Source organism: Mauremys reevesii, linkage group 1 (genome assembly GCF_016161935.1).
Source record: "Mauremys reevesii isolate NIE-2019 linkage group 1, ASM1616193v1, whole genome shotgun sequence".
NCBI lineage: Eukaryota > Metazoa > Chordata > Testudines > Geoemydidae > Mauremys > Mauremys reevesii.
In genome coordinates, this window is record NC_052623.1 from 213,032 (window position 1) to 236,591 (window position 23,560).

General features: G+C 49.4%; 1 protein-coding gene across 3 annotated transcripts in view; it reads left to right on the forward strand.

The window, feature by feature from the left end:
- Positions 1-23,560, forward strand: part of DCHS1 (dachsous cadherin-related 1) — a 153,246-nt gene that overhangs the window by 67,836 nt on the left and 61,850 nt on the right. For all 3 annotated transcript variants that reach the window (XM_039497313.1, XM_039497304.1, XM_039497321.1), the window contains exons 8-9: positions 1,504-1,600; positions 1,778-1,935. In XM_039497313.1, the coding sequence (XP_039353247.1) occupies positions 1,504-1,600; positions 1,778-1,935 (255 nt within the window). The remainder of the gene's footprint in view (positions 1-1,503; positions 1,601-1,777; positions 1,936-23,560) is intronic.

Genomic DNA, 23,560 nt, shown 5'->3' on the forward strand with positions numbered 1-23,560 from the left:
CACTAAGGGCGGGGGTCGAACTAGGGTACGCAAGTTCAGCTACGTGAATAGCGTAGCTGAATTCGAAGTACCCTAGTTCGAACTACTCACCCGTCCAGACGCTGCGGAATCGAAGTCCGCGGCTCCAAGGTCGACTCCGCCACCGCCGTTTGCAGTGGTGGAGTACCGGAGTCGACCGTGGCGCTTCCGGAGTTCGAACTATCGCGTCCAGATTAGACGCGATAGTTCGAACTCCGAGAAGTCGAACTCACCGCGTCGACCCGGCTGGTAAGTGTAGACTAGCCCTTAGATTTTCTGATTTTGTCCTTACATGCTTATGCTACTCTTTTGTACTCCTCCATAGCAATTAGTCCATGTTTCCACTTTTTGTAGGATTTCCTTTTGATTTTCAGGTAATTAAAGAGTTCCTGATGGAGCCATATTGGCCTCTTACTATTCTTCCTATATTTCTTTTGCATCAGGATAGTTTGCAGTTGTGTCTTTTAATATTGTCTCCTTTAGAAACTGCCAGCTGTCCTCAATTTCTTTATCCCTTAAGTTTTCTTCCCATGGGACCTCACCTACCAGTTATCTGAGTTTGTTAAAATCTGCTTTTTCTGAATTCCATTTTCCTTATCTTGCTGCTCTCACTCCTTCCTTTCTTTAGAGTCATGAAATCTATCATGATGATAAAGCTCATTGCAACAGTTGTTGGCAGACAGTGGCTTCTTCTGCTATCTTTTCCCAGAAGTCTTTTACTTTTAAGACCCCCAAAAAGGAGTGTTGGGTGGAATAGTCCATCCTCTCATCATTTTGTCCACCAATAGGCCTAATTTCTGACACAACAACTTTGATTCATTGATTTCAGATCCTCAACTCCTCTTGTACATCAGTCATAATCTTGACACAATGCTTGAGTGGTATCAGTGACACCCTTTCTGTGTGGACATATTCAGTCTTTCTGTCTCTTTTCCCATCAGCATTTGTTATTATAGGGTATTGTGGCATTTAATAAAGTTTCACTCAGTTTTTACTAAGTTGAACTGACAATTAAGGTACATTTGTAGGCCCAGTTATAACTACTGGCCCTTGCTTAGGAAGACAGTTGGTTCTGAGGTTTGTGCTGTAGGGTGGAGGTTATGGGGGTCTGTGCTGGGAGGAGTGTGGAGTGTTGGGAGGTCTGTGCTAGAGGGATGTGGGCTCTGTGCCGGGAGGATTATGGGATCTGTGTCTTGGGGATCTGTGGGGCTGTGTGGTGGAATGGGGGGAATAGACTCTGTGTCTTGGGGTATCTGTGGGGCTATGTGGTGGAATGGGGGGAATGGGGTCTGAGTCTTGGGGGATCTGTGGGGCTGTGTGGTGGAATGGGGGGAATGTGGTCTGTGTCTTGGGGGATCTCTGGGGCTGTATGGTTGTATGGGGTCTGCTGGGGAGGTGGCTGTGCTGGGAGGATTATGGGTTCTGTGATGCAGGGCCTGGGTGCTGGCTGTTGTGCTGTTTCCAGCTCCCCTCTCTGTGTGATAGGTGCTGGAGGAGAAGCCATCAGGGCTGCTGGTCGCCTCCCTGCAGGCCAAGGACCCAGACGAGGGTGAGAACGGGACCATCGTCTACTCACTAGCAGGTAATGGGGGAAAGGGGCCCAGCGGTATGGCACCAGCACCTCCAGTCCCTTGCCTAGGGCTATGGTCCTGACCTCCCCACAAACACACATGCACACTCCCAGCATTCCCCAAGCTTGCCCCACACCATGTCTAACTTGCTCTGACCCATGCAACAGCATCTCCCCTTCTCTCCACAGGGGCTTGGGCCGAGCGCTTCACACTGCACACAGCCACGGGGGAGCTGCGTACAGCCACTGTGCTGCGCCGAACTGACCGGGCCGAGTACATCTTCACTGTGACGGCCAGTGACCGGGCCATGGAGCCCCGCAGTACAGCAGCCACTGTCCGCATCCAGGTACATGGCCCCCCCAAACCCGCCCCCCCAGGGCTGTCATCCGCATCCAGGTACATGGGCCCCCCAAATCTGCCTCCTTCCCCATGCCCGCCATCTGCATCCAAGTTCATGAGCCCTCCAAGTCCCACCCCGACCCCACAGCCATCATCTGCATATAGGTACAGGGACCTGTCACACTCTGGGGTACAAATCCAGACCAATGAGGGACTGTGTCACCACCTGCCCTGTAACCCTGGGCACCTCACAAAGCTTTGGTATTGTAGCTCCCACACAAGCAGCCTAGCAGCATGCAGGTCACATCCCGATGAGTGTCTGTGTGCTAGATAGCCCTGGTTCAGCAGCTCTGACCCCAGCAGACTGTCTACAGTCCTGCTGCTTCACGCTAACTTCCACCAGCCTTGGTTACAATCAACAAGGTGACCCCAACACACTCCCAGCCCCAAATTTCCCCAAAGGTGTGTGCTCTGCAATGTCCAGCCCTCTCCTGGACAGTTGAGAGACATATGTGTTTATGGAGGGGATGGTATGATGGGATAGCCTAATTTTGGCAATTGATCTTTGATTATCAGCAGGTAAGTATGCCCAGTGGTCTGTGATGGGATGTTAGATGGGGTGGGATCTGAGTTACTACAGATAATTCTTTCCTGGGTGCTGGCTGGTGAGTCTTGCCCACATGCTCAGGGTTTAATTGATCGCTATATTTGGGGTTGGGAAGGAATTTTCCTCCAGGGAAGATTGGCAGAGACCCTGGAGGTTTTTTGCCTTCCTCTGCAGCATGGGGCACGGGTCACTTGCTGGAGGATTCTCTGCAGCTTGAGGCCTTCAGACCACAATTTGAGGACTTCAGTAACTCAGACATAGGTTAGGGGTTTGTTACAGGAGTGGGTGGGTGAGATTCTGTGGCCTGCATTGTGCAGGAGGTCAGACTAGATGGTCATAATGGTCCCTTCTGACCTTAAAGTCTATGAGTCTATATGGTTTGTTTGTTCCTCTACAGACACAGCACACATCACAACTTATTAAATTGACTGAGTGTAAATACACCCAGCCCTTTAAACACGGCTCTGAGTTGGATTATGATAAAAATGAAATAAATGTATTAACAAAATATACATAGGATTAAGTCAGTTCAAGTATAAGGAATGAAGATAGAAAGAGTTACAAATAAAACCAAAACAAAATACACTTCTAAAAATCCTAAATTTAATCTAGAAAGGTACAATCTTTCTCTAAGCAGGTTTGTCCCCTGTATTCATTTCCCAGAGATTTCAGGCCCACCTTGGTTGAAGGACCCATCTTTCTTAGCTCATGAGAGCTCTGCTCCCTTGTGTCTGTCTTGTGATGGGTCCCTAAAATGGCTTTCTGTCCTTGTTTATATCTTCCAAAGTTTAATCACCTTTCTTCAGGAGGCAGGAAGCCCTCCTGTGTGTCCACCAGCAAGATGACCTCATGCTGTCCCTCCCTTCTTGTGGGCTTCCTCTCCCCGTCTGTGAATATGGCTTCCCTTATTTTGATTCTACCATGGTTAGGCCATGTCTACACTACAACCTGCACAGGGGCACTCAAGTTACATTGGCATACCGCTGCGATTAGTACATCGCTTTACGTGTGCACGCTTAGCTTTTTGTGTTGTCAGTGCGCGTATTATTGCAGAGCGTGATGCACCATTGGTAGGTATCCCACTGTGCAACTTGCCACCATCCAATACATTGTCTTTTGGGAAGTTTTGGCAATGCATGGGGCCAAAATGAGTTGTGCTGGGTGACCAGGAACATGACGTCAACTTTCCATTTTGCAACTGACTCCATCCTGTAACATTATTTGTATACCATAATTTTTGCACCTTTTTTCAAAATTCCACAAACTCATGTGGCCCTCCTCACTTACTGTCTGTCATCTCTGACAGAAGCATGGAGCTTGCACAGCTCTGCGCTGTTGTCATGAGCATTGCAAGCACAGCGCGCATGATTCTGGAGTATTTGCAGAGCTGGAAGAAGAACTGAATGAGTGGGGAGGGAACATGATGATGTCTTGGAGGACAGATTACCATGAGACATAGCGAGAACAAATTCCAGGTTGTTGTTGGTGCTCACGGTGCAGCTGCAGATGGTGGAGCACCGCTTCTGGGCCTGAGAAAGAAGCATGATGGATGGGATCGCATCATAATGCAGGTTCTTCAAGTGCTTGCAAATATCAATTCCAATTAGGTGTGCGCGCGCTGCGTGCACGATTATCGGAGAATTTTTATCCTAGCAACACCCGGTGGGTCGGCTGTGGAGCCCCCTGGAGTGGCACCTTAATGGTGCTGGATATATACCCCAGCTGACCCAGCGCCCCCTCAGTTCCTTCTTCATGCCCATGACGGTCGTTGGAACTGTGGAGCACAGCATAGCTGTCCTCCACTCTCCCTAGCTTTTGCTTCCAGGTTTTAGATAGTTGTTATAGTTGTAGAGTTAGTATAGTGCAGCAGTTGTTATAGTTATAGTGTTAAGTTTGTAATTAGATTTAGCGGGTTGGAAGGGGTCCTCCCCCTTCCACCCTGCCTGCCGCCCGGGCTCATGCCCAAGGCTCCAGGTTTTAAACCATGTTCAGCCTGCTCAAAGCCTATGCCAACGGGAGACCCCCACGACTTTTGTTTGAAGTGTCTCGGGGAGTCTCACCAGGCCGACAACTGTAAGGCGTTCAGCCCTCGAACCAAAAAGGAGCGGGACTTCAGGCTCAAGCAGCTCCTTATGGAGGCGGCCCTTAGCCCGGATCTCCCATCGGCACGCCAAGTTCCGGCATCAAGCACATCGGTGCGCAGTGCCCTGGCAGCGGCTTCAGGTACTGCACCGTGGGTGGACTCAGATAGAGGCCTGTAGCACCGGACCTCTCCAGCACCGTGTCCAGTGCAAGTGACTCGGTGCTGTTCCCTGTCTCCAGGCCAGAAGAGACAGTGCAAGTCGGAGGTGACTGTCTCTCAGCAATAGGCGCCGGCACCTCCTTTACCAACCTCGGAGTCACGTCTGGCACTGGAGCGACCGAGGATATAAGTGCCGATATCGGCACCGTTGATTCCGGCACCGAGGGAGGGGCTGTTGAGTCTGGCACACACTGGCTCCCTGACCCGGATCGTGGTTCAGCATCAGTGGAAGCTGGGGCTCGAGACATTTGCAACAGCAAGAGATGTCATCGCCCTCACAGAGCCGGCACCAGCACAGACTACAGCACCGCCTCCGACTCGTGCGTAACAGTCTAGGGGCAAGCCAACCCTAATACGTCCACCATCTCCTAGCGTGGAAATACAGTACCGCTCCCGATCCCAGAGCAGGTCCCGATCCTGACGCCATTCGCAGTTCCCTCTCACGGTGCTGGTCATACTCGTGGCTCCGGTCATACTCGTGGCACCAATCCGCCTCACGGCATGGCTCCGGGCCGCGATACAATCCGGACTCCCGAAGTCACTCCTGGCACCAATATGAGTGCTGATTTCCTTCCCGGAGCTGATCCCAGCACCACTGCCACAGGCGGTCATCATCGCAATCCAGATCTGGATCCCGATACCAGCTCGGTCATCGACGTTGATCTCAATCCTGGTACCGCTCCCCAGCGCCTTGCCGGCACCACTCTCCAGTGATCCGGTACTGGTCCGCAACGTGCCCCGGAGAGTCAACACAGACACACTCTGCACCGCCTTGGCCCTTGCGCTCTGCCTCACGGTCATCGCAGTCCAAGGGGGCCTCGCTCTCAGCCTACCCTGCTCCAAGCCAAAGCGAGGGTAATGTGGGTCAACGGCAAGACAAAGACCAAGACCATAATCAGGAGCCTGCACAATGGTCCTTCTGGACCCCGTGGGCATACCACCGAGCCCAAGAGGTTCCGTCAGGGGCCTCCTGCTCAGCCCATTCAGAACTCCGGGTGCCAGAAGCCACCATATAAGTTGTCCTCCTCCTTTGTCCCCTCCAAGGAGTAGCAGTACCTTTATACTCGCCCTCAGCCGTGTTCACTAGTGGTGTCCTCAGTGAACGACAGGGAACGGCATGGTCAGCAAGTGCCAACACCCAAATCAAAAGATGCCAAGGCCAAGGGTGGGCTTCGGCCCATCCTAGCTCTGCGTGGACTCAACAAATTCATGGTAAAATTGAAGTTCCACATGGTTTCACTAGGGACCATTATTCCTTCCCTGGATCCTGGAGACTGGTACTCCGCCCTCGACATGAAGGATGCGTACTTCCACATAGCGATTTACCCAGCACATAGACGCTTCCTTCGGTTTGTGGTCAATCACAAACACACTACCAATTTGCTGTCCTTCCCTTCGGCCTGTCCACGGCTCCCAGGGTTTTCACCAAATGTATGGCCGTCGTGGCAGCCTACCTTGGTCGACAACGGATCCAAGTGTTTCCGTATCTTGACGACTGGCTCATTTGGGGCCACACCAGGGACCAAGTACAATCCCACGTTGGACGCACCCTAAGCATGTTCTGCCAGCTGGGCCTCCTGCTCAACAATGAAAAGTTGACTCTGGAACCAACCCAGAGAATAGAGTTTATCGGGGCAGTCTTAGACTCCAGACTCGCCTGAGCCCTCCTACCGGATGAACGCTTTCAGTCAATGGCGAACATCATCAACAGCCTTCAGAACTTCCCAACTTCCACAGTAAAGACGTGCCTCAGCCTTCTGGGACACATGGCTTCGTGCACTTACATAACCAGGCACGCCAGACTTTGGCTTCGCCAGCTTCAGGCCTGGTTATCAACAGTATATCGACCAGGTCGAGACAGCCTGAGCATGGTGGTCACTGTCCCAGAATCTGTTCTGACCTCCCTCCATTGGTGGTTGGACCCGACATTGGTGTGCGAAGAGGTACCATTTCACACCCCGCAACCCTCCTTGTACCTAGTCACAGACGCATTGTAGCCTGATTTGGGGTGTGTTAGTAATGTTGATTTAGTTTATCCACTTAATTTATTTTTTAATTAATTTTAATTAATCTTATTAATAATGGTTTTATGGATATTAATTAGTATGGGTTTCGGCTCACCAATTTGTTTGATCAGAAGATAAAGTTCTTTCTGAATCAGGCTTCACAGAGTTTATAAAAGGACCTTCGGGGGTATCACAGGAAGCTTGCACTGAAACAGATATAGTCATATTGACTTTTTATTAAAATCAATGAAATAGTGAGCAAATGGTAAAACAGAATTACAGAGTTACAATTGTATTACTGTTATTTGAGATGCATATGATAATACAATATTATGTGCTACAAACTTTGGTTAATACTCACACTCTGTTTTAATAACCTGATGTTGGGAGATACGGGACCACGCCTGTGGCAGTTCCGTTTTCACACCTCTAGCAGAGGAAGCTAAATGCAGAGCTGTTAAAGCTGTTTACTCTTTAACTTAACTTAATAAGCCTTAAACTGAAATAAGGTGTAGGGAAACCAAGCTTGGCCTAGTCCCTTAAAACTTAAAGTTTGAAAAGAAATAAAGTATGGTCTATTAATAGTTAATAGCCGTCATAAATGGGTAGCATTGATATGTTGTTGAAGGTGGAGGCAAAATGAAGAGCAGACAGGAGTAGCTCGGTGGGTAGATTGCCTCCCTAATGACGAGATGCATTGCCTTTTTATAGGGCATTGGTTGGAAATCCTTCCTCTTATGCCGAAATTTCATCCTTCCCCCACAGGTACACTTACCCCATAGGCTAGTATGTATGTGCGTATGGATGACAGGTATGTACGCACTTGTGGTGTACTTGTTAATTCTGTGGGTACAAGTTTGTAAAAATCCCCTATGCCATTCTCCATTGTCTATTGGTTTAGGCGAAAGGTCTCTAGACATCTGTGTGGGTGTTTTGTCTATTTTTACTTTTTTGGGTAAGGGTCCCAAAATGTGCTAACTTTGCCTTAGCTTAACATACAGGGTTTTGGCCTGTAGGTCTCTTGCATTACAGCCAAACTTATTTTTAATATAAATCTATAAGCCTATTACATCAAATACTCAAATTTATAAGAAAAGATATATCTATGCAAACAAGCAGATTAAACCTTAGGGCTACATATGTCATCTCTGGGATGGGGTGCCCACCTTGGGGAACTCCAAACGCAGGGCCTTTGGACCACTTTGGAACTAACTCTGCACATCAATGTACGAGAGCTGATGGCAGTACGCCTAGTGTGTCAGGCATTTCACGGGCACCTACATGGCTGTTGTGTGGCAGTCCTCACAGACAACACCCCGGCCATGTTCTACATCAACAAGCAAGGGAGAGCCCGGTCATCTCCCATATGCCAGGAGGCCATTCACCCGTGGGAGTTCTGCATAGTCCACTCGATACATCTGGTGGCGTCGTTTCTCCCAGGGGTCCAGAACATGCTGGCAGACAGCCTCAGCAGGTTCTTCCAGCCTCACGAGTGGTCGATTCACCCAGACGTCATCCACTCCATCTTCCTGAGGTGGGGGTTTCCCCAGGTCGACCTATTTGCCCCACGCAACAATCGGAAGTGCCAAGTGTTCTGTTCTCTACAGGGATGTTCTCCAGGATCTCTATCGGACGCTTTCCTACTCCCGTGGAAAGACCAGCTGTTCTACACCTTCCCTCCATTCCCGCTAGTCCACAAGGTCCTGCTCAAGTTACGCAGGTACAAGGCACGTATGATTCTGGTTGCCCCAGCATGGCCTAGGCAGCACTGGTATACCACACTCCTGGAGTTACCGGTAGAGCCTCTGATCACACTCCCACTGTGGCCAAACCTGATCTCGCAAGACCACGGGAGCCTCTGTCATCCCGACCTGCAATCGCTCAACCTTACAGTGTGGATGCTGCATGGCTAACTCGTTTGGAGTTACTCTGCTTACAATCGGTGCAGCAAGTTCTGTTAGACAGCAGGAAACCCTCCACTCAGGCCACATACCTAGCTAAATGGAGGCGATTCTCCTGTTGGTGCAAGCAGTGCGCTACGCCCCCTTTGCAGGCATCGATACCTCTCATCCTAGACTATCTCCTATCCCTAAAGCAGCAGGGCCTGGCGATATCATCTGTCAGGGTGCATCTGGCAGCCATCTCAGCTTTCCATCGAGGAGAACGTACTTCCTCTGTCTTCTCCAACCCGATGGTTGTTAGATTTCTGAAGGGTTTAGATCACCTCTACCCATAAGTGCGACAACTGGTTCCGGTGTGGGGCCTTAACCTGGTCCTTTCCAGGCTCACGGGGCCCTGTTCGAGCCGATGGCCACCTGCTCACTTCTCTACCTATCTTGGAAGACAGCCTTCCTTGTAGCCATCACTTCAGCGAGACGCGTATATGAGATCAGAGCCCTGACGTCGGAGCCACCATATACAGTTTTCCACAAAGACAAGGTGCAGCTTTGCCCTCATCCTGCCTTTCTCCCCAAGGTGGTATCAGCTTTTCATGTGAACCAGGACATTTTCCTCCCAGTCTTTTATCCGAAGCTGCACGCTACACGGCAGGATCAACGTATGCACTCCCTTGACGTTCGTAGGGCTCTCGCCCTCTATATCAAGTGTACAAAGCCGTTCAGGAAAATGACCCAACTTTTCATTGCAGTGGCCGACCGGATGAAAGGCCTACCGGTCTCCTCACAGCGCATCTCCTCGTGGATCACGGCCTATATCTGTGCTTGCTACAACTTGGCTGGTGTCCCAACCCAGCACCTCACCGCTCACTCCAGGAGGGCTCAAGCCTCATCGGCCCCTTTCCTGGCCCAGGTTCCAATACAGGAGATCTGTAGAGCTGCCACTTGGTCATCAGTACATACCTTTGCTGCTCACTATGCATTAGTTCAGCAATCTAGAGAGAATGCCACATTTGGTTCAGTGGTTCTGCACTCAGCGATGTCTCACTCTGACCCCACCGCCTAGGTAAGGCTTGGGAGTCACCTAATTGGAATTGATATAAGCAAGCACTTGAAGAAGAAAAGACAATTACTCACCTATGTAACTTGTTCTTCAAGATGTGTTGCTCATATCCATTCCAAACCCGCCCTCCTTCCCCTCTGTCAGAGTAGCCAGCAAGAAGGAACTGAGGGGGCGCTGGGTCAGCTGGGGTATATATCCAGTGCCATTAAGGCGCCACTCCAGGGGGCTCCACAGCTGACCCACTGGGTGTTGCTAGGGTAAAAATTCTCCGATCATGCACAGAGCGCGCGCACACCTAATTGGAATGGATATGAGCAACACATCTCAAAGAAGAACAGCAGTTACAAAGGTGAGTAACCGTCTTTTTGGGACGATAAGCAGTGGCTGCAGAACTTCTGGATGCTCAAGGCCACATTCCTGGATTTGTGTGCTGAGCTTGCCCCAGCCCTCCAATCCTCGACCTCCACCTCAACTTCTTCATTCGCAAACTCAAATTTTGCAATGTCATGTTGGCAGCAATGATTCCATCTTTAGAAAAGGGCATGAGATGTTAAGAGTAACAAGAAAGGTTTCTTCAGGTATGTTAGCAACAAGAAGAAAGTCAAGGAGAGTGTGGGCCCCTCACTGAATGAGGGAGGCAACCTAGTGACAGAGGATGTGGAAAAAGCTAATGTACTCAATGCTTTTTTTGCCTCTGTCTTCACAAACAAGGTCAGCTCCCAGACTGCTGCACTGGGCAGCACAGTATGGGGAGAAGGTGACCAGCGCTCTGTGGAGAAAGAAGTGGTTCAGGACTATTTAGAAAAACTGGACGAGCACAAGTCCATGGGGCCAGATGCACTGCATCCAAGGGTGCTAAAGGAGTTGGTGGAGGTAATTGCAGAGCCATTGGCCATTATCTTTGAAAACTCCTAGCAATCGGGGGAGGTCCCGGATGACTGGAGAAAGGCTACTGTAGTGCCCATCTTTTAAAAAAGGGAAGAAGGAGGATCCAGGGAACTACAGGCCAGTCAGCCTCACCTCAGTCCCTGGAAAAATCATGAAGCAGGTCCTCAAGGAATCAATTCTGAAGCATTTAGAGGAGAGGAAAGTGATCAGGAACAGTCAGCATGGATTCACCAAGGGCAAGTCATGCCTGACAAACCTAATTGCCTTCTATGAGGAGATAACTGGGTCTGTGGATGAGGGGAAAGCAGTGGATGTGTTATTCCTTGACTTTAGCAAAGCTTTTGATACGGTCTCCCACAGTATTCTTGCCAACAAGTTAAAGAAGTCTGGGCTGGATGATTGGACTATAAGGTGGATAGAAAGCTGGCTAGATCATCGGGCTCAACGGGTAGTGATCAATGGCTCCATGTCTAGTTGGCAGCCAGTTTCAAGTGGAGTCCCCCAAGGGTTGGTCCTGGGGCCGGTTTTGTTCAATGTCTTCATTAACGATCTGGAGGATGGCGTGGACTGCACTCTCAGCAAGTTTGCAGATGACACTAAACTGGGAGGAGTGGTAGATACGCTGGCAGGTAGGGATAGGATACAGAGGGACCTAGACAAATTAGAGGACTGGGCTAAAAGAAACCTGATGAGGTTCAACAAGGACAAGTGCAGAGTCCTGCACTTAGGGTGGAAGAATCCCATTCACTGTTACAGACTAGGGACCGAATGGCTAGGCAGCAGTTCTGCAGAAAAGGACATAGGGGTTACAGTGGATGAGAAGCTGGATATGAGTTAACAGTGTGCCCTTGTTGCCAAGAAGGCTAATGGCATTTTGGGCTGTATAAGTAGGGGCATTGCAAGCAGATCGAGGGATGTGATCATTCCCCTCTATTCGACATTGGTAAGGCCTCATCTGGAATACTGTGTCCAGTTTTGGGCCCCACACTACAAGAAGGATGTGGAAAAATTGGAACGAGTACAGCAGAGGGCAACAAAAATCATTAGGGGGCTGGATCACATGACGTTTGAGGAGAGGCTGAGGGAACTGGGATTGTTTCTTCTGCAGAAGAGAAGAATGAGGGGGGATTTGATATCTGCTTTCAACTGCCTGAAAGGGAGTTCCAAAGAGGATGGATCTAGACTGTTCTCAGTGGTTGCAGATGACAGAACAAGGAGTAATGGTCTCAGGTTGCAGTGTGGAAGGTTTAGGTTGGATATTAGGAAAAACTTTTTCACTCAGAGAGTGGTGAAGTATGGTGGGGTCTGACTGTTTTCAATACAGAGTGCTACCCTTCAGGATAACACTGCCCCCAGAGTCTTTACCAAGGTATTTTTAGTGGTAGTAACACATGTCAGACATCATGGCTTCCTTGTCTTTCCATACCTCAATGACTGTCTTCTTGCCACCAAATCCCACCAGGAGCCTACGCGTCAACTTCTATGGTGCTTCACCTCCTCTCTCAACTGGGAGTCAACATCAACATTGAAAAATCTGTTCTTACTCCCATGCAATCTTTGGACTTCATCAGAGCAACCTTGAATTCTATCTCCACTAGAGTGTACCTGCCCATAGACAGGTTCCACAGCATGAACGAAATCAAAGCTCACTTCGGGTAATGGTCAAAACATGTCTGTCCTTGGTCAGCCACACAGCCTTGCACACTTACATCACTGCATTTGCAAGATTCTACCTTTCTTGCCTTCAAGCATGGCTACAGTCAGTATACGCCTCAAGCCATCACTCCATGAACTTTACACTGACAATTCCAACCAAGATACTGCCCTCCCTCCTTTGGTGGACCAATTATCATCACATATCTGTGGGGTCCCTTTGTCCCTTCTTCTCCAGACAAAACCATAATTACGGATGCATCCCTACTAGGTTGGGGATCCCACATGGACAACCACACAGCACAGGGAGTATGGACTCCTCTAGAGTCCAGAATGTACATCAGTAACCTGGAAGTACAGGCAGTAAGGCAGTAAGGCAAATTATTTCTTCCACTCAGTTGCTCTCACCATGTCCTGATACCGTCAGACAACACTAGGACTATTTTCTACATCAACAAGTAGGGGGGAGCAAGATCCATCTGCCTGTATGCAGAAACAGTCAGTCTCTGGAACTGGGCTATCAGCAGTCAGATCACCCTATCCACAGCCTCAGCAGACACTTCACAATTGATCACGAGTGGGAAATTTTTCACTCTATGGGGAACCCCAACCAGAGATCTATTTGTCTCCCACCACATATTGCTCCAGAGGAACCCTAGACTACTGCTCCCAGAGCAATGCATTCCACCTTACTTAGTCAGACCAGTTCAACTATGTCTTGGCTCCACTACCACTCCTACCACGAGTGCTACGTAAACTCTGACAGGACAGGATGAAGGTCATCCTGATTGCCCTTTTCTGGCCCAGACAGTTCTGGTTTCCCAACCTCCTATGCATGTCATCTTGCCCACCGATTTCCCTCCTGACATTCCCTGATCTCCTGGCACAGTGCAACGGCAAGATCAAACCCCCCAATCCGTGACTGCTCCACCTCAGGGCGTGGTATTTGGATGGGCATGATCCCTAGAATGTGCCTGCTCCTCAGCACTCCGAGACATCTCTCCAATAGCAGAAAGGATTCTATTAGAAACTGTTACCTAGCTAAATGGAAACGCTTCTCATCCTGGACACAGCAAAGAGATGTTCTACCACAAGCTGCGGCTCTTCCCCTCATCTTGGACTATGTCCTATCTTTGAAGACATCGGGTCTATCCCTCAGTTCCCTACAACTGGTGCATACCATCTACCTACTCAAGGCTACTCCATTTTCACACACCTGCTAACCATAGATTCTTGAAAGACTTGATAAGAACTTTCCTGCCACCTCAGAGGATTGTGCCCCAATGGGACCTGAATCTCATTCTTTCGGTATGAATGAGAGCCCCCCTTTGAGCCATTAGCTACTAGCTCCACGTCCCTCTGTCCAGTGAAGATCGCCTTTCTCCTAGCTATCATGTCAGCGAGAACGGTTGTTAAACTAGAAGCAGACCCACCATACACTGTATTCTATAAAGATTCATAGACTCTAGGACTGGAAGGGACCTCGAGAGGTCATCGAGTCCAGTCCCCTGCCCTCATGGCAGGACCAAATACTGTCTAGACCATTCCTGAGAGACATTTATCTAACCTACTCTTAAATATCTCCAGACATGGAGATTCCACAACCTCCCTAGGCAATTTATTCCAGTGTTTAACCACCCTGATAGTTAGGAACTTTTTCCTAATGTCCAACTGTAATAGTCCGAGGTAGGGGCCATGCCGTCTCAGGGGCCGTCGGGAGCCAGGCCGCCTCACTACACGGCCCTATCAGTCTCCGGGTTCTGAAGGGTTTTGGGGTTCTGCCCCTCAAGCAGGGGCAGAACAGAAGGCACACAGTTCCTGCTATGAGCCCCAGCCCTCAGTCAGGGCGGGACAGCAGACACTAGGTCTAGGCTCCGGTCCTGGCAGCCGGAGCTGAGCAGTTACCCAGTCAGTAAGCCCCAAGCCCTAGGTCGGGGCGGGGCAGCACACCAGAATCCAGGGAGCTCAGATCCCACTACAGGGCTGAGCAGCAGTCTACGTCTGTAAAGCCCAAGCCCTAGCTCAGGGCGGGGCAACAACACAGCAGTTCTAGCTCAGACCCTCAGGCAGGGGCTGAGCACACAAAGTCACTAGTTTAAGCCCAAGCCCTCAGTCAGGGCGGGGCAGCAACACAGCAGTTCTAGCTCAGCTCCTCACAGCAGGGCTGAGCAACAATGGTCAGTAAGCCCCAGCCCTAGGTCAGGGTGGAGCACCAACCAATAGTCCCAGGGGCTCAGGTCCTTGTCTCAGGAGCTGAGCAACAATAATAGTCTTAGGAAGCCCAGGCCCTTAATCAGGGCGGGGCAATACAAAATAGTTCAAGGCTCAGGTCCTGGTAGCAGGAGCTGAGTATCAATAACAGTTCAGGGCTCAGGTCCTTGCATCAGGAGCTGAGTAATAACAATAGTTCAGTAGTCCCCAGCCCTAGGTCAGGGTGGGGCAACAAACAATAGTCCCAGGGGCTCAGGTCCTTGTCTCAGGGGCTGAGCCACAAGAGTCAGTAAGCCCCAGGGTGGGGCAACACACAATAGTCCAAGGCTCAGGTCCTTGTAGCAGGAGCAGAGCAGCAAGAGTCAGTAAGCCCCAGGGTGGGGCAATAAACTATAGTTCAAGGCTCAGGTCCTTGTAGCAGGAGCTAAGCAGCGGCATCAGTCTCAGGAGGCCCAGGCCCTCAGTCAGGGCAGGGCAACAAACAATAGCTCAAGGCTCAGGGCCTTGTAACAGGAACTGAGCTGTGGCAGCAGTTCAAGAAGCCCAGGTAAGTGCAGGCTTCTCTGCCTGCACGCTGGTAGGAGGGGGAGGCTGCCACCCGTGAGTGGGGTGGCAGGGGGGACACAGGCCCACCCACTCCTCTGTGTCCCAGCCCAGGGCCCTAACAGCGGCGTGGATCCGCTGCAGTCAGTGGGGATCCTGGCCGCAACACACTGACATGGGCACGTCAGTGCCCTCAGCCGGACAGGGTTCGGCTACCCCCGGGCTGCATTCCATCTCCCCCTCCTCGGGTACCTGCTCGTTGCTGGGCTCGCAGCGGGTCCCATACCATGGGCTCCTCGGTGCGCTGAAAGCGGTCTACGTCGGGCTGCTCCTCTGGACTTGGGTCACAGGAACGCTCGGGCAGCTCCTCGGGGTATCGGGCTCGGGGCAGGCTCGGCCAGTCCACCTCGGGGTACCTGGCTCGAGGGAGGCTCGGTCTGTCCGCGTCCGGGTACCTTGCTTGAGGGAGGCTTGGTCCGTCCGCGTCCGGGTACCTTGCCCTGGGCAGGCTCGGCCAGTCAGGAGCCTGAACAGGAGCGTCCGTCCTCTCCGGCCGCTGGGCTCTAACTGAGGGTTGAGGCCGGGCTTTTATACTTCCTGTCCCGCCCCTTGACTTCCGGGGGGCGGGAACAGGCGGCGGTGGCTCCGCCCACTGAGGTGGCTCCGCCCACTGAGGTGGCTGTTCTGGTTCCTCTCTCTCAGGGGCCGTCGGGAGCCAGGCCGCCTCACTACACCAACCTAAACCTCCCTTGCTGCAGTTTAAGCCCATTGCTTCTTGCTCTATCCTTAGAGGCTAAGGTGAACAAGTTTTCTCCCACCTCCTTATGACAGCCTTTTAGATACCTGAAAACTGCTATCATGTCCCCTCTCAGTCTTCTCTTTTCCAAACTAAACAAACCCAGTTCTTTCAGCCTTCTTTCATAGGTCATGTTCTCTAGGCCTTTAATCATTCTTGTTGCTCTTCTCTGGATCCTCTCCAATTTCTTCACATCTTTCTTGAAATGCGGTGCGCAGAACTGGACACAATACTCCAGATGAGGCCTGACCAGCGCAGAGTAGAGCGGAAGAATGACTTCTCGTGTCTTGCTCACAACACACTTGTTAATGCATCCCAGAATCACGTTTGCTTTTTTTGCAACAGCATCACACTGTTGACTCTTATTTAGCTTGTGGTCCACTATAACCCCTAGATCCCTTTTTGCCATACTCCTTCCTAGACAGTCTCTTCCTATTCTGTATGTGTGAAACTGATTGTTGCACCTACGCCCCAAAGTTAAGATGAAATTCCAAAACTACTTTAGGGATAATCAGTCCATTCACTTACCTGTGTTCTTCTCAAAACTGCACATGTCTGCAGAGAACATAGACTCTGCTCCCCCGGTTTTCGATGAGCCTTGGCCTTTTACCTGCAGAGAACAAAAACAATCAGGAAGTCCCCAAGACTGTTTGTTACTATAGCAGAAACAGTCAGAGGACGTGCCATCTCCACCCAGAGAATTTCCAAATGGATATCAGGCTGCATTCTCCTCTACTATCAGCTCTCAAACCTCCCACCTCACACAAGGTAAGAGCTCATTCCACCAGTGCTCAAGCAGCGACCATAGCATCTCCTCAGGACATATCCCTCCTGGTCATCTGTAAAGCAGCCATATGGAGTTCCACTGACACGTTTCCAAGGCATTATGCTCTGGTGCAAGACTCTACTGTTGATGCATCCTTTGGTATAGTGGTTCTCCGCTCAACCCTATCATCTTCATCCTCGCACCCTCCCCCTACTTAGGTACTGCTTGTGAGTCACCCACAGTGGAGTACACTAGGGAAAGAGTACAAAGAAGAAAAGGAGTCCCTTCGAGATGTGTGGTCCCTAGCTGTATTCCAATCCTGCCCTCCTTCCCCTCTGCTTTGGATCTTCTTGATGCACGGTGGAGAAGGAAATGAAAAGGCAGTTGGTCCACCCCTCGCTTTATCCCCTTGGTCAGAGGCAAGAGGAGAGCTAAGGCACATGTGTAGACGAACGGACACTACTTTCAAATTCTCCAACTCTGGGCTCATCGTGTGCATGCGTAACCCACAGTGGAATACAGCTAGGGACCATACATTGCGACGAACCTCCAGTTACAGGTAAGAAACCTGCTCTTAGTATGGAGAAATGAAGGTTAAAACACAATCTAAGGACTTGTCTATGCTGCAGTAGCACAGTTAACAGGTTCCCAACCCACAGCTATGTGGGCTGGTGTGTCTATATATATATAGAGAGAGAGAGAGAGAGAGAGAGAGTGTTACCGCAATGTCACTTTCAAAACACAGTACACTTTTCAATGAAATATAGTGTAAGAAGACTTCAAAAGTGCAGTTCTCGGTGGAGTTTGTAGCCCACTCAGAACAAGGAATTTAGGGGGGAATATTGCACAGCCCCCCCCCAACTCTGCCACCCACAGCCACCATCCAAGTTCTGGTGCGCGCGCGCGCACACACACACACACACACACACACACACACACATACCCGCTGCCATCATCTTTGTTCCAGTACACAGCCCCCAGTCCCGTGGCCATCATCTGTGTTCTGGTTCACAGTCCCCCAACCCCCTTTGCCCTGTAACCATCGTCCACGTTCCAGTTTACAGCCCCATAATCCCCCCACCCACCTCCATGCCACATATCCATCATCCATTTTCCGGTTCACAGTCCCCCAGCTCCCTGCCACATGGCTATCATCCATGTTCTGGTTCACAAGGCCTCTTGCTCCATCCCCCATGGCCATCATCTGCATTCCAGTTCAGAGCCACCCAACCCCCGACCTCTCTGCCATGGGGCCATCATCCATAGTCTGTTTTGAAGCCCCTCTATCACATTCCAGGGTACAGTCCAGACCAGTGAGGGGTTTTGTCACTACCAGCCCTGCTACCTTGGGTGCCTCGCAATGCTTTGCTGTGGGAGCTCCCAAGCCAGGCCCCTCACAAAGAGCCAAACAGCCTGCATGACCCCCTAAGCATTTGTGTGTAGTTGCAGCCTGTTAGCACACTCCAGTCACACTCTGGCTTCCACCAGTCTTGGTTACCATTTGCAGGGTGACCCCAACACACTCCCAGTCATGGATTTTTCCCAAAAACATGTGTTCTGCCCTGTCCAGCCCTCTCCTGGTTCATTGACCTTGTAAGAGGTCAATATGCAACAGTTTATTTTTTAACTGGAATTCCCAAATGGTTTGATTTAAAGAATAAAACAAGCATTTTTAACTACAAAGAGAGAGATTTTAAATGAGTACTAGTATAAGGCATCAGAGGGGTAGCCGTGTTAGTCTGGATCTGTAAAAGCCTGTGGCACCTTATAGACTAACAGAGGTATTGGAGCATGAGCTTTTGTGGGAGAATATCCATTTCGTCGGATGCGTATCAGGCATTAAAGTCAGAAATGGTTGCAAGAGAATTAAAGATAAAATGCTTTCTAGTAACTAAAACGTAACAAACTAGACTTGGTTCAAGGTAAAATCCTTACCACATGTTCCTAGCAACAGGGCCAATCACATTCTGAGGTCAGAACCCCTCGCAAAGTCCAAAGGCTGGTTCCTTTGTCTTCATGGGTGAGAGAGAGGGGGGGTGAGAAAGAAAGAATGAACCTCAGGGTGGTTTCCCCGTCATTTTTATAGTCCTGTACCCTTTGAAATGCATTTTCCTGAGGGTTACCCTTAGATAAAGTTCCTTCCAGCTGTGAGGATGGAGACATGACTCCATGGTGAAAGAGGTTACATGTTGTTTTTGCTAAGATGCAGATTGGTCTGTTCATGCCCTGTTTCACTACCAAAGAACACCTACTTGCCAACTTCAATGACACCTGGCTAGAGACATTGGCTTGTCCTTTGTCTTTGAGGAACAGGCTTACCTCCTCCCCAGACTTGTCTAATAAACATAACTCAGTTATATAAAGTTATGAACATAAGCTTAAATTATATGATGTTGCTACACACATTTCACCATGATATTATTGACCAGCAAGTTATTAGTTTTCAAATGATACCTCACCAGGCATATTTTTACAAAGATTATTGTACACTATGGTGTATAGGGTGTGAACTATGGGGTGCATTCAGTTTATAGCCCCCCACCCCAGGCCATCATCCCATTCTGGACTGTAGTCTCCCTGCCCTACAGTCATCATCTGTGGTCCAGTTTGCAGTCCCTCAACTTCCCATCCCCTTGCCCCATCGCCACCATCTGTGTTCTGGTGTGCAGCACCCCAACTCCCTGCTCCACTGCCGTGTGTCCATCATCTGCATTCACAGTCCCTCTGCTCCCCTGCCACGTAGCTGTCATCCACATTCTGGTTTGCAGCTCTATCCCACTCTGCCCCATGGCCATCATCCACATTGCAGTTTGCAGCCCCCAAACCCTCTGTGCCCCTGCTCTGTGGCCATCATCCGTGTTCCAGTTCACCTCCCCCCACCCCAGTTCCCTGGCTTGCTGTCCTGTGGCCATCGTCCACATTCTAGTATACAGCCTGTCACATGTGGCTTCCTGCAGTGAATCCAGCCAAGCCAGGCCCCTGTGGGAGGCTGGTACTGCACCCTCTCAGGGTGCAATGCTTTCAGTGAGTATTTACAGCGACACAGACTCTGCAAACATGGCCTCTGTAAACAAGAAAACAAGTTATAAGTCACCTGGCCTATAGAATGCGCACATCCTTGGATTAGCACAGAGAGGCAAAAGTTAAGTCATAGTCTATCTTGGCCAAGCCAGAGCCATGAATCAGCCAAGCTGTAATGGATTCCATCCCAGCACAGTGCCAACTTTCAGCTTTCCCTGGGGGTGCTCCACCCCAAGGCCCTGCCCCTACTCCACCTCTTCTACCCCTACTTTGCCCCCTCCCCTGAGGCTCCACCCCCACCCCATCTCCAGCCCCAGAGCATCCACACGGAGTTAGCGCCTATACATCCCATGCTCTCCTTTCTGTCCACCCAGGGGAGAGCGTCTTAGTGCCGCCAAAGAGTAGCTCTTATCCCAGCCCCCTTTTCCTCTTTGTTCTCCTGTTTAGCTTACATGTCCTTCGCCTGCCAGGCTTCAGTCAGTGGGACGTCCTGTTGTCTCTCTGGAGCTGCTGCTATTCTGGGTCGGTTTCTACCAGTTAATTAATGACTCTGTTTATTCCAACCAGACCACAAGGTGTCACCCAGACTTGTCTCCTACACTGTCCCAGGAGCAGTGTTAACACTTCCGCACCCCACCCCAAGTGGTAACACAAAGTCCAGAGAGAAACTGAGGCATACATAGGTATCATAAAAATATTACAAAAAAATCCCATTTTATCACATCTCTTTCCCCTTAAAAACCAAACTGAGCAGGGTCACTTTAACCAGCCACCTGGGGAAGTTATTCACAGATGTTATGGCCTATTTCCTATCTCCTTGGTAGCTGTCCTACCAGGCACTTTAAGATTCTGATATCAGTTTCCAATCAATCAAACTTACAGTTTTCATAGCACAATACAGAGCAGTTTCACATCCTCCATTGGGTCTGGTCTGTTTGATGACACTAGCAGGGAACACATGAGAAATTTTCATGCCACTCTGTGCTCTCCTGCCACCCAAAATCTTTAGGTTTGAAACTGGGATGGAATCATAAGTGATAGGTTATGTACGACAGTTAGTAATTCTTCAATTTAATATTTGAGTTTCTTCAGAACTCTTGGGTGAATACCATCTTGTCTTGATGATTTATTTCTGTTTAGTATCAGAGGGGTAGCCGTGTTAGTCTGGATCTGTAAAAGCAGCAAAGAATCCTGTGGCACCTTATAGACTAACAGACGTTTTGCAGCATGAGCTTTCGTGGGTGAATACCCACTTCTTCGGATGCAAGAAGCTCATGCTGCAAAATGTCTGTTAGTCTATAAGGTGCCACAGGATTCTTTGCTGCTATTTCTGTTTAATGTATCAGTTTGTTCTAAAACCTCTCCTAAAAACAAACAAAGGAAGCATTTCTTCACACACCGCAAAGTCAACCTGTGGAACTCTTTGCCAGAGGATGTTCTTCTTTGAGTGATTGCTCATATTGATTCCAATTAGGTATGCGTGCATCGCGTGCACAGTCATCAGAAAGTTTTTCCCCTAGCAGCATCTGAATGCCAAAGTCGGTAAAGACAACACAAACAATGACAGAGCAATGAGAAGACATGGGTGTGCACCATGAACGAAAACGGAGAAAGGCTTGTTGATTTTTGCAATATGAATGACTTAGTCATCAGCAGAACTCTATTCCAACATCATGAAATTCACAAGCTGACATGATGTTCTCCAAATGGCAGAGATAAGAACCAGATTGGCCATATGATGATCAATGGCAAATGGCAATGCTCACTGACTGATGTGAAAATGAGAAGGGGTGCAGATGTTGGCAGCGACCACCCCCTTGTGACAGCCTCCATCAAGCTAAAACTGAGAAGTGTGGGCCCACCAAACAAGAAACATAGACCAGTAGTTCTCAAACTTTTGGACTGGTGACCCCTTTCACATAGCAAGCCTCGGAGTGTGACCCCCTTATATATTAAAAACACTTTTTTACATATTTAACACCATTATAAATGCTGGATGCAAAGCGGGGTTTGGGGTGGAGGCTGACAGCTCATGTTCCCCCATGTAATAACCGTGCAACCCCTTGAGGGGTCCCGACCCCTAGTTTGAGAACCCCTGACACAGATGTTATGACGTTGACAAGCTAAAGTCCCCGGAAATACCGAAAGCCTTCATTCTGCAGTTAAAGAACAGGTTTCAGGCACTTGCAGACCTTGATGAAGAGAGGAGAACGCAGATGAGGAGATCAACAAGAAGTGAGACAAGGTAATAACAATCTATAAACAGAGCAGTGAAACCTGTCTAGGCTACAGGCAGAAGAATAGAAAGGAGTGGATTACACCCAGCACATGGAATGCCATAGAAACCAGACAATGCTTACTGGGTAATATGGTGTACAACAAAAGACTCGCAAAGAGGCATTAGATCGACAAGGGTACAGCTTGCTCGGGAAGGACAGGCAGGGAAAAAAGGGAGGAGGTGTTGCCTTATACATTAAAAACGTATACACTTGGCCTGAGGTTGAGATAGAAATAAGAGACAGGCTTGTGCTTGTGACGGAGTGGGGAGTATTGACCTGGGAATGTTGCGTGGGAGTTTTACTGATACTGTCTGCATTGGTGCTGGATGGTGGTAGAATATCAGGGAGTGACTTCACTTGAGGGATGACACGTGAGCACGTAACCTGAGTCCAGGAGGGGGTTGGGGCCAGGTGACACCTTCTGCCTGGGAATCTGGACAAAGACTGGAGGAGTCAACAGGGTTTGGCAGGGTGAGACGGCTGGAGGGGGTTTCAGTTTGGAGCTGCCTGGGGAAATGGAGGGAGACCCAGCTGGGAGGGGTTGCAAGTGCTTTGGAGGATAGGATTAAAATTTAAACTGAAATTTGGACAAACTGGAGAAATGATCTGAAGTAAGTAGGATGAAATTCAATAAGGACAAATGCAAAGGACTTCACTTAGGAAGGAACAATCAGTTGCACACATCCAAATGGGAAATGACTGCCTAGGAAGGAGTACTGCAGAAAGGGATCTGGGGATCATAGTGGATCACAAGCTAAACAGTGTAACACTGTTGCAAAAAAAGTGAACATCATTCTGGGATGTATTAGCAGGAGTATTGTAAGCAAGAGACGAGAAGTAATTCTTCCGTTCTACTCCGCACTGATTAGGCCTCAACTGGAGTGTTGTGTTCAGTTCTAGGCGCCACGTTTCAGGAAAGATGTGGACAAATTGGAGAAAGTCCAGAGAAGAGCAACAAAAATTATTAAAGGTCTAGAAAACATTACCTATGAGGGAAGACTGAAAACATTTGGTTTGTTTAGTCTGGAGAAGAGAAGACTGAGAAGGGACATAACAGTTTTCAAGTACATAAAAGGTTGTTACAAGAGGGAGGGGGAAAAAATGTTCTTGTTAACCTCTGAGGGTAGGACAAGAAGCAATGGGCTTAAATTGCAGCAAGGGCGGTTTAGGTTGGACACTAGGAAAAACTTCCTAACTGTCAGGGTGGTTAAGCGCTGGAATAATTTGCCTAGGGAAGTTGTGGAATCTCTATCATTGGGGATTTTTAAGAGCAGGTTGGACAAACACCTGCCAGGGATGGTCTAGTCCTGCCTTGAGTGCAGGGGACTGGATTAGATGACCTCTCAAGGTCCCTTCCAGTTCTGTGATTCTATGACACCCTTCTTATCTGTGGAAGACCTGGACTTTGCAGATGATGTCACTCTCCTATCACATACCCAACACCATATACAAGAAAAAACAACTTGACTTAAGCTATTCAGCCAGCAAATTGGACTGAAAATCAATTGCAATAAGACAGATATTATGACCTTTAATATTGCCTCACCATCACCAGTACGGATAGAGGACCATGTTTCACCAATGTAGAAACATTCATATGCT